Genomic DNA, 10,656 nt, shown 5'->3' on the forward strand with positions numbered 1-10,656 from the left:
TAAAAGGATAAAAATCACTGCTGTTTTGGATCATTTAACAGCAAAACTTGAAAATGTTTTCCACAGTTTTCTATCCTCAAAGTTCTTCAATGTTTTACGTTCTAATCATCACATATTGGTGCAGAGCTCCTATGAAAAAAAGTTCTTCTTTTTCGCTGCAGAATCATCTGATTCACGTTGATTACATCCACCTTTCAGCAGTGTGAGTCTGTTTCTTCAGAAAAAGATGGAGTTTCTTTAATTACATCAAATGTTGAAGAGTTATCATAACCAAAAGAATGTAAACACTGGAGCAAATGCTCTAATGTTAAAGCTAATTAATTGTTTCAGAAGTTATGTCTGTGAACAGAACTTCAGTCTCAGTTTCTGAACAGAAAAAAGCTCTCGCTAGTTTTTCTTTGAAAACCGGAAGTTTCATCGTCACGAAGATGTGTTTACTTCCGCTGGCAGTAACGCGGCTCTTTCGGCTTTGTTTTAGTTCGTAAACTTAAAATCCTACATTAATACGCATTTCAGAACAAAATACATCATCCCCAGATGATATGTTGATCATATTTTACTACAATTTACTACATTTATAAAGATCACAAATCAGCGATCTTGGACGTCGCGAATATCCGTACTCGAATTTTTGGGAGCAGATCGCGAATACCCGAGCACCCGGATACTTGTTACAGCCCTAGTAGTTATTGTTTTAATAATTGTTTTTAGAACTCTGTTTCATATGGTGGGGGTAAATGCAGCAGTTTGGTAATGCCACTTAAGTGATGCTTACAAAATTCTTAATTAGTCAAAGTTATACTGTGTACCATGGTAAAATGTTGAAGAATATTGAGGGTATTATAATTTGAATACGGCCCAAGCCTAGTGTTCAGAAAGGCCTCGCGAAGCTATCGCTGAGTTTTGCCACTGCGGAGAAGCTTTGTGGGAAGAGCAGACCAGAGAGTTCTATCAACGTGGTTTTGTGTGTACATGACAAGCGATTTGTGCATGATTTTAAAAGATTTGTCTGTAGTTAGTTTCAAGCTCTTGTAATTTTAATTTGTGCATGTTTAAATTGTATTTAGCATTTTTTAAATTTGATCTTTGTACTTATACGCAAAAAATGTTGTATGAGATACAAATCAAGAATTCCGCACACACAAATCCAAAGTTACACACAAATCAAATATTACCCACGCACGAAGTTTCATGTCTGTGCTATGCAAGAGACAGGGGAGCTAACATTAGTCCGAACAATGGATACCCGAGAAAGCAGAGCGTTGGGAAAATAAAATCTAAATTTTCCCAAAAATAAATAGTCCAAAACAATGAATTCAAATTAATCGATGTATGGCCCAGCTCTATCAACAAGTAAACCAGTGATGCATCCATGTAAAATTCACAAGGTCCAGTTGAATTTCTCTGCAGAGGATCACTGACTCGACTGAAAATGAGTGAACAATCAGAGAAGAGCTTTAAAATTCATGGTTAACGGCTGCTCTAGTTCATTTCTACGAGGAGTCAGGATTTGGAGTATGGGGGCTAAATATACCTAAACTGTCCAAAGAATTTTTCCCAGGAATGCCAATTAGCTAAAACGTATTTAAAAAAGAGAAAACCCAGAATGCAGTACAAGGTCTGATGGTGGGAGGAGCTGAGAAAAAGAAATCACATCAAACTACCAACATGACTTACTTGGAAAGGGAAACTCCCCCAGCTTTCCCAATGAGGTCCTCGTGGTGGAGGACAGCATCATTCCAAGGAATGTCAAGGAATTTTAGCAATGTCCGCATCCATTTTTCAGGATGGAGAACCAACTGTTCATAGTGCACAGGGAGGCATTTGTCTGCTGCATCCAGGCACTGAGTGTACATGGTCTCGATGGCCCGATTCCATTTGGTCAGGCAGTCCCTGTAGCTGTTCAGGTCAAAGCCTGCAATGGTCACTTTCCTTGAGATCATAGAGTGGACAGATGCTCGCCCATCGCGAATCATGAGCAAAAACTTGGCACGAGGAAAAATCTTGGCCAGGTAAGACAGAGACTTTAAAGCAAAAGGGTCCTTGTTGCAGAGGAAGCTGGCGGGCTCGCCGTGTTTGACGATGATCTCCAGCAGGAAGGCCTGCATGGCCGCATCCAGCACCTCATCCGTCACACCGGCCTCGTCCAGGCGCATTTTCTCCCGGCCTGATCGGCTCCACATTTGCTTCATAGCCAGGATGCGTGGGATGACACGGGTTTCTTCACCACAACGCACATCTGGGTGAGCGTCCAGCATTGCTCGCATCAGTGTGGTCCCGCTCCGAGGCACGCCGCCGATGAAGATGAGCGGCATGTCTTTGTTGTAAACAAAAGGCCCGCTGAGATTCTGGCCGGTCCGTAAGGTGGTCCGCATGCTGCCCCCGAGCGCCGACAAAGGCAGGACCCCGCCAGGTTGGCTGCGCTCTTCGAAGCGATGGTGGCACTCCATGGCATGACGACCGAGGTAAAAGACTGTGACCGAACTGATGACCAGGCAGGCCACCAGCAGGTTCTGCTTCAGCTTTCCCAGCATGCCGTAGGTCACAAAGAGGGCAGGACAGGCAGGACAGCGTCACCACAGGGGTAATTCAGGGAGAGGGGTGGGGAAAAAGGAGTCTGAGGGTATTTGAGTTTCCCACCCTTTATGGTTGTTTGCTGGGTATCAGGCATGGATCAAGCTCCCTGGTGTACAGCAGGAGAGGAGTCCACAGCTCCATCAGGCCTGGAGAGTCACAAACACAAAGCAAACATTAGTGTTAACAGTGCACTAGATGAAACTAAAAGTCCTATCAGCAGTAAAAGTTGATCAAAAAAATCTTTTTACCCTTTAACACCGGAGCTCCAGTATTTGTGTTCTTTTATTTACTCTAACTTTTCAACCGTTAACACGATCCAACGTAATCCCAGGAGATCCTGAGGGAGAAAAGCAGTGTGAGGCGCTTTTATCCTTCAGGACTAGGGCTGGGCGATAAAACGATAATTATCGTTATTGCGATATTACTTTTTTTCGATAGTGAAATGATTCTATTGCGATAAACTTTCGTTTTAAATGAACATGGGAGAAACCCCCGGAAGAGCTGCGCTTCTTCTTCTTATGGAGCGGCTGATTCTAGGAGCCCAGACTGAGAGGGGGGGCATGGAGGCCCCGAATGATGACAAAAGGACACAACAGAAAACATTATTTCAGTAAACCAATAACCAATATATAATCGCAAATACTTTTATTTTTAATGTCAAGATAACGATGTTTATATATTTTGTTTTGGAAACATCGTCACCGGACCCCCCTCCTCTACATTGAAAATGGTTCGGTCCGACTGGGTTATTCTTCCGCAGCTGTTTGTTACCGACAGATCCACAGAGTGTGAGGGAGAGAAGACACGCTTTAAAATCAGGAGTTTAAAACTGATTTAGAGGAGAACCTCCACGAAAAAAGAAAAAGGAGACAGTCTGTCTACTGCCGCGCGTCACGTGTCACGCGGGGCTGAAAGAGGAGAGAAGGAGAGACTGCGCATGCTCGTAACCATAGATATCATATAGAGAGTAGATGCCGCATTGGCTGCTGGAGCGCAGGAATTGCGGCCGCCATCTTGGACCGGTCGTCCTGTCGCCAAGACAAACAAAAATATAGAAGACACACACAAGATGCCTGAGCATTGTGCGGCATATGCCTGCTCAAATCGGCGGACTATTGAAGCCAGGGATCGGGGGATTACCTTTCACAAGTAAGTTTGAACATTTTTATTGGTTTTATTTAGGGAATAGACTATATTATTATTGTGTTGTTATCTACACCAGTGGAATCTTTGACAGCTAACGTAGCTATCTAGTGCTGGTGTTCACTCAGCTATGAAGGCTAACTGAGACTTTTTAAATCATATATTCCATAAAAATGGCACAGCAATGCTACTGTAGAAATAAAACAAATATAACTGGTATTAAATATCTTTCATTGCCATCACACTCACTGATTACTGAGGTGAAGTTAGTTGGATATTCGACAGACATTCACTCACTGATTTGCAAATAGGAACAACTGAACATCTGACTATAGAATAGTTTGCAAAGAAACTTACTCATGATTTTAGCTGCTTGGTTTACCATCAATAGAAATGTGAAATTTTTATTTTGCTGACAAAACAAAAGGTTCTAATAAATTTGAAGAATGAAATAAATAGAAAAAATTGAATAAAAAATGTAGATAGAAAATTGAAAACTAGGAATTAAATTGTAAGAAGAATTAAGAAAACAAGATTGACTTCCTTTATCATGTGTATCATGTTTGTGTAGACACTTCTGAATCTCTCTCTCTTTTATTTAATTTCGATTTTAAGGTTTCCCAAAAAAGATGCGAGGAAGAAGTGGGAAGTGGCCTTAAGGAGAGAAGGCTTCACTGCAGCTGACTCGTCTGTGCTCTGCAGTGAACATTTTAAGCCAGAAGATTTTGACCGGACCGGTCAGATCGTGAGACTGAAAGATGGCGTTATTCCGTCAGGAAGCACAAGGATGAGGCCCTGTAAAGAAGTGCTCTTCCAGGGGTTTTAGCTCATGTCCAACTTTCAAGAACATTTTATAAATATGATTTAATGGTTTGTCATGTTCTTGTTCACCTAGTTTCTCTCTCTCTAAAAACTATATATGATTTATAATTCTATAAATATATTGCATATATTATATTTATATTCTATCTATATATAAGGAATATAAAAACTGAGTTTGAGTATCTCTATCTCTTTCTAATATATGTATATATGATTTATAATTTTACAAGTATATTATATTAATTTCTATCTATATATTAGAAATATGAGACTGAGTTTGATTATCTCTATCTCCCTCTCTAAAAATATATGATTTATAATTCTATAAGTATATTATATTGCATATATATTTATATTCTATCTATATATAAGGAATATAAAAACTGAGTTTGAGTATCTCTATCTCTTTCTAATATATGTATATATGATTTATAATTTTACAAATATATTATATTAATTTCTATCTATATATTAGAAATATGAGACTGAGTTTGATTATCTTTGATTTATAATTCTGCAAATATATTGCATATATTATATTTGTATCTTTCTCATTATCTTTCTAAAATAAAACAGTATGTGTTCATATATATTAAAATAGCTGAGTCTTTTATTTATTTTTTGCTTCTATTACTGTTAAGCCTAGAATAAATTATAAATTATGCCAACCCATGTGTACTAGATCATAGCTAAATGTATGATGTTTGCAACAAAGAAAAAAATGTGACAATCGGTTGAGTATTCAGCGAGTTATGATCGATTAAGCGCGAGGACTCTTCGTTGCGCCTGTCAAACAGATTACAACAAGTGGAGAGGGCGACCGGTCCTAGATGGCGGCCCCGCGGCTCGTCAGCGCCAAAAGTAAGTAGCGGTCGATGCGGCATCTACTCTATATTATATCTATGCTCGTAACAGCCGCAGGGGGGCGGGGACTCGATTGTGGCTGTGGAGTAGAGATGAGTTTGAGGGTTTTGTTAAAATATTAGCCAAAATCTTTTGTATAGAGCTTCAAATTAGAATAATTTGTTGTTTTATTATGTATCAATAATGAATTTGTTAGTTACATTTGTGCCGTTTATGCTCATTTCTTAATGAGGTGATCTAATAATAGTAAAATAAACTTGTTTTTAACGACTCCTGACATGACACTAAATGAAGAGATCTTATGTGTTTGATCAATCCTCCAACATGTACACATGTCAGATGACTGAGTGAAATGATGATTAAATCTATTATCAGAACTGTTTATTTTAAGTTTACATTTTATTATCTTCTGCTGCACAGCAGTACCTATAGTTTATGTTCAGAAGAAATTAGAAAATAATATAAAAATAACTGCAATATATTTGCTGCTTTAGAACAATGTTTTTAAGACTTAATTTTATAAAGGAACTTGTATGTGCTGCAGTCAGATTAAAATAAATCAGAAATTCTGTACAGCCTATTGAAAACATACCACCGTTATGGTTTAACTATTGTTTAAGCATCACCAGCGAAGCCTCGGGGGTTAAAGGGTTAATCCAGCTGTGACCGTACTGCCGTCAATGCGTCCAGGCTGAACCATGAAGCATCTCTACTGACTGATACCCACGGGAGTTCAATTGACAGGACACTTTATCTTACAGCAAAGCTAGCGACTCCAGACAATTATGGATGTGAACAAAACAAAATGAACCCTGTCTGAATTAAAAGGAGGAACAAATAAACCCAACCGAGCTTCATTTTCATCTCTTCATTCAGCACCGTCACATGCATCAGATGTGACATTCACCCCCCATTGATAAGGGTGAGCTTGCAGACTAATTATGCAGAGGCTGCACTCAGACACATGCAGCCTGCACAAAGCGGCTGCGATGGGCCGACTGACAACTCGGAAAGCTGCAGGCGGAATGCATCGTAATTGTAGAAGGGTAAACTCCTTGCAGGGGGGTCAAGAGCAGCACCCAGCTGGAAAGCATGGAGCTCTGTTGCTCATTATTACATGGCTCAGGAGCTACACACAGCCTAAAGCATGTTGATTAGACCTTTGTGTGGCAGCTAATGATCAAATAAATAATGAAATACAGATGTGTCCTTAACAGAGTTAAAGGCTCTGAGAATTAGAAGATCTGGAGCGAGGCTCTTGACTAACTTCTCTCATCTTAGGCCCCCCCCTTTTTAACCGCACTAGTGCTGCCACAAACCATTATTTTAATAGTCGACTTAATCACTGATTATTTTTTCCGATAAGTCAACTAATCGGATCGTGCACAAAATAGATGTTAAACACATCTAAACCATCATTAGCTTTAAACTAACTAAAAACTAGATATATAGCATTACCTGTGATAATCCTAGTATGAATGCTGTAAGCTGAATCTGGTTGCTGAAAATTGATAGCTGAAAATGCTGAAGTTAATAGCTGAAAACACTGAGGTTGATAGTCAGCTAAAATATTAGTTACATGCCAAATTAGCATAAAAAAAATAAAAATAAAAACTTAGGATAGCCAAAATAGCTTGCATGTAAACATTGGACCAACTCCAAAACAGCCTAAAAAACAAAAAGGAAAAAAGCCTAAATTAGCCAAAATAGCTAGCATGTAGCTTAAATATTAACTTAACTCCAAAACAGCCTTAAAACAAAAAAGCCTAAATTAGCCAAAATAGCTAGCCTGCAGCTGAAATGTTAGCTAAACTCCAAACTAGTCTTAAAAAACGCCAAAATAGTCCATAAAGCTGGCAGAATGCCATAATAACTTTCAACTTTACTACTCTGACTCCATATAATATAGAACAAAGACTAATCGACTATTAAATTAATCAAAGACCATTTTAATTAGCGGTGTAACGGATCACAAAACTCATGGTTCACGGTTCGGATCATTTTTCGGATCAGTAAAAAGGAAAAAAAAATAAAAAAATAAAACAACAAACAACAATATGAAAGCTAAATTATTTTTTGGAAATGCTTAAAATCATATATTCGATAAGCATATAAAGTATTTCACACAAAATATTTATATATGCCACGTCAAAATTTTGGTCATTGAGGCCTATTTATTAAAACAAAACATCTTTAAACACAAACAACATGCTAAAACATGTAGTTTCTGATTACATTTGCATGTCTTGCGACCAAATCTTCAAAAAGAATAGAAAAGAAAAATATTGTGTTGGAAATACCAAATCTATCTTTTTTTTATTTTATTTTTTTTAACTTGTCCTGTCCAACAGCTGAGCCAACAGATGTGGGCTGAGAGCTTCTTGTGTTGGGCAGATTTTACTGTCACAACAGGGATTTATTGAGTATAAACCCCTGTTGTATTTCATGCTAAACTTTATTTATATTGATTATGTTGTACCTTTTTTCTTTTTTTGTTGGACCGGACGGAAACAAAGAAGAGGGAGGCGGTGGTGTGTGTGTGAGTGGGGGTAAAAAAGGGGGGTTTAGGGAAAAAAGAAGATGGTAACAGAGGGAGGTAACATCATAAGACAACCAGGTCTAAATAGCAATCTGGAATATTTATGTTTCGCTTATGTGGGTGATGATGGAATTTACAGAATCAGTCTTGAGTACCCCTTAGAATACAAATGTTCTCATCCCACCTGCCTAATGTCCAAATTAAAACATAAATAAAACAGTTAAAACATTTTTTTGTATTAATTGTCTTATCAAAACTAACTGTGGGAACATTTAATTATTCAAATTAATAATTGTTATCTGTAAAACGTGACACTCCTTGTGCTCGATTTTCCTGGTGATTTTTGATCTCTTTGGCTTGCCATACAATCGTCCCCTGACGGCACCGGCAAGTCTGTTACAGAGCGTCTTTCTCCTGTGCGGGACAGCTGCTGCTCTCAACTGGGAGATTCTTTGAATCCAGAAATTGAAATGTGAACCGATGCCTTTATTCAGCTCTTACAATTAAACAAAGCTGATGTTTTTTTATCCCTGTCCTCAATTATGAAGTCAAGAAAGGTTTTTGACAGAAGCTCCTCACACACGCAGCGGGAGCTTCAGGTGAACAGACTTTTAAGGGGCCCTACCATGAAAATTCTACTTTTTGAGGTTTTAAATGCATTTCACTGTTCATTCCTCCCTATAAAGAACCTCCAATTTTGATTCGTTGATGCATTTAACAGTAATCGTCTAAAAAACCACCACTGTCAGCAGCAGCCCCATGAAAACGAGCGGGTGGAAACGTGCTGACGACCGATGCCAACAGCTCCGTCCAGGAAGAGTCTGTGCTGCAAGCTCCGCCCCCTGGCTTACACAACACTCAATTTATCAGATAATCAGAGAATAAAAAACGTTTCATTTTAGATGTAGAATACCGTATATCTTCCAGTGTTGTTCTGTGTTACTTTTTCTGCGGCGCTACCTTAAGACGTCTTTCCAAGAAAGACAGCAACAATAGAATGAGCCCAATGAGGCAATTTTCTTTGTGATTTTGGGCTATATAAATAAAATTGAATTGAATTGAATGGAAGTAAGATAGAATGAAACAGAAAGAAACTTCTGATTAGAAATACGTAATGAACAAGGAAACATGGATTACTGAAGAAAATTAAAAATGGATAATCTGCAGAAATGTTTTAATGACTTCCTGGGACTATTTTAAATTGTAGTTTGAAACATAAATTTTTAAATAAAACAACTGAATAGTAATTTCCAAGCAGGACACCACATCATTTTTTACCATAACAAACTGAGCCATGATTGAAAAGTGAAGAGTGTATCCACATGCATGGCCTCTTAAGGTCACTGTGGGGGTCTCCAACAAGTCCTGGAGCTACATAAAGTGATGCTAAGAAACACTAGCATAAGATGACGGAGCTCTGTGTATGTCATGAGAGTCCAGGAACAAGCATCAAATATTGAGCTGTCAAGAAAATGCAGTTTTCCAAAAATATTTCTTTAGTTGCAAGGTCCCAATATCCAGATTCCCTGAAAAGCTGAAGAAGTGGATGGTAAGAGGATAGGCATCACAAATGTCTTGTTTTAACTGGCTTTTGTTGTGGGTAATGTGTGACTACAACCACAAAATGGAGGTAAGCCCTTTGACATGGCCATTCAAATAAATGAATCTTGAGGCTTCATTCCCAAAACATCATGGTGACAGTAAACATCAAGGAAGTTCTGGACAAAAACAGCTCCATCCAAGGCCAGGTCTGGTTTGCCAGCATGTTTAGACTGAGACTAATAGACTTGGAGAGACAGAGTCAGGAGGCACCCTTAGTCTGCACTCTATGTGCTTCTCAGTGCTACAACATAAAGCAGCCAAAGTGTTTCAGAAATCCACACAAGGGGAACATCAGCAGAATCCACTCTAATTTCTGGCAAACATTGTTGATCCTCTCGACCGGTCTCTGAAGAACAAGTGCACCTTCAGAAGCAACACCAGCCACTGAGCATTTGTTACGCGGTCGACTGAAGGTCCTGCAGTCCAAAAAGATCAGAGAGATTTCTGCCACTACACCTCGATTCACTATTGGAAAAGACTGGAATGCCATTAGCCTTACTGAATCAGTAATACAGCAATAAATCAAATTACTACCAATTTGCATTTCCCTCCATGCTAGCTGAGAAGACAACAACTGTGACTCAAACATGAGGGACTTTATGTGCAGGGGCCTTAGTGTTATGGCTCCTAGCACAGACAGAAAATATCGATTAGCCAAACAAATGAGGACAGGATCTTATTAAGAAATGTAATTCAATCATGTGTTATTACAGCTTTAACCAACAGAGAACGACAGACCTTTATGGTCCTCATGAGCTACTTTGTCTCCAAACCTCCTTTCAAATTAAAGCTAAACGGAAAGAAAAAGAGACAACAGGTGAACTGCGCTCTTGTGCTATAAACCTACTTTTCAATGTAGAGTGTAACCCTTGTGCTATCTTAGGCATGTTTACATTAAAGTAGGGTCATCTGGACCCCACAGGACAGTGCGCTGAACCTTTTTTTTCACTAATTTTTTATCTTCACTGGTGTCTGTGGCAGACATTAAATCCTGTCCACCTTTGTCATGGAAGGGGTCACACATCAATACAAGGCTGGAGTCATCTGGACTAATGCTGGGAATCACTGGGTACCTCACGATACGATACGCAATACATGGCTCACGATAT

At 38.9% G+C, this 10,656-nt stretch overlaps 1 protein-coding gene across 2 annotated transcripts in view; it reads right to left on the reverse strand.

Moving 5' to 3' along the window:
- tpst1 (tyrosylprotein sulfotransferase 1) overlaps nucleotides 1-10,656 on the reverse strand; it is a 67,192-nt gene that overhangs the window by 36,017 nt on the left and 20,519 nt on the right. For both annotated transcript variants that reach the window (XM_024258053.2, XM_024258052.2), the window contains exon 2: nucleotides 1,678-2,723. In XM_024258053.2, the coding sequence (XP_024113821.1) occupies nucleotides 1,678-2,534 (857 nt within the window). In that variant the 5' untranslated portion in view covers nucleotides 2,535-2,723. The remainder of the gene's footprint in view (nucleotides 1-1,677; nucleotides 2,724-10,656) is intronic.

Source organism: Oryzias melastigma, linkage group LG13 (assembly GCF_002922805.2).
Source record: "Oryzias melastigma strain HK-1 linkage group LG13, ASM292280v2, whole genome shotgun sequence".
NCBI classification, from domain to species: Eukaryota; Metazoa; Chordata; class Actinopteri; order Beloniformes; family Adrianichthyidae; genus Oryzias; species Oryzias melastigma.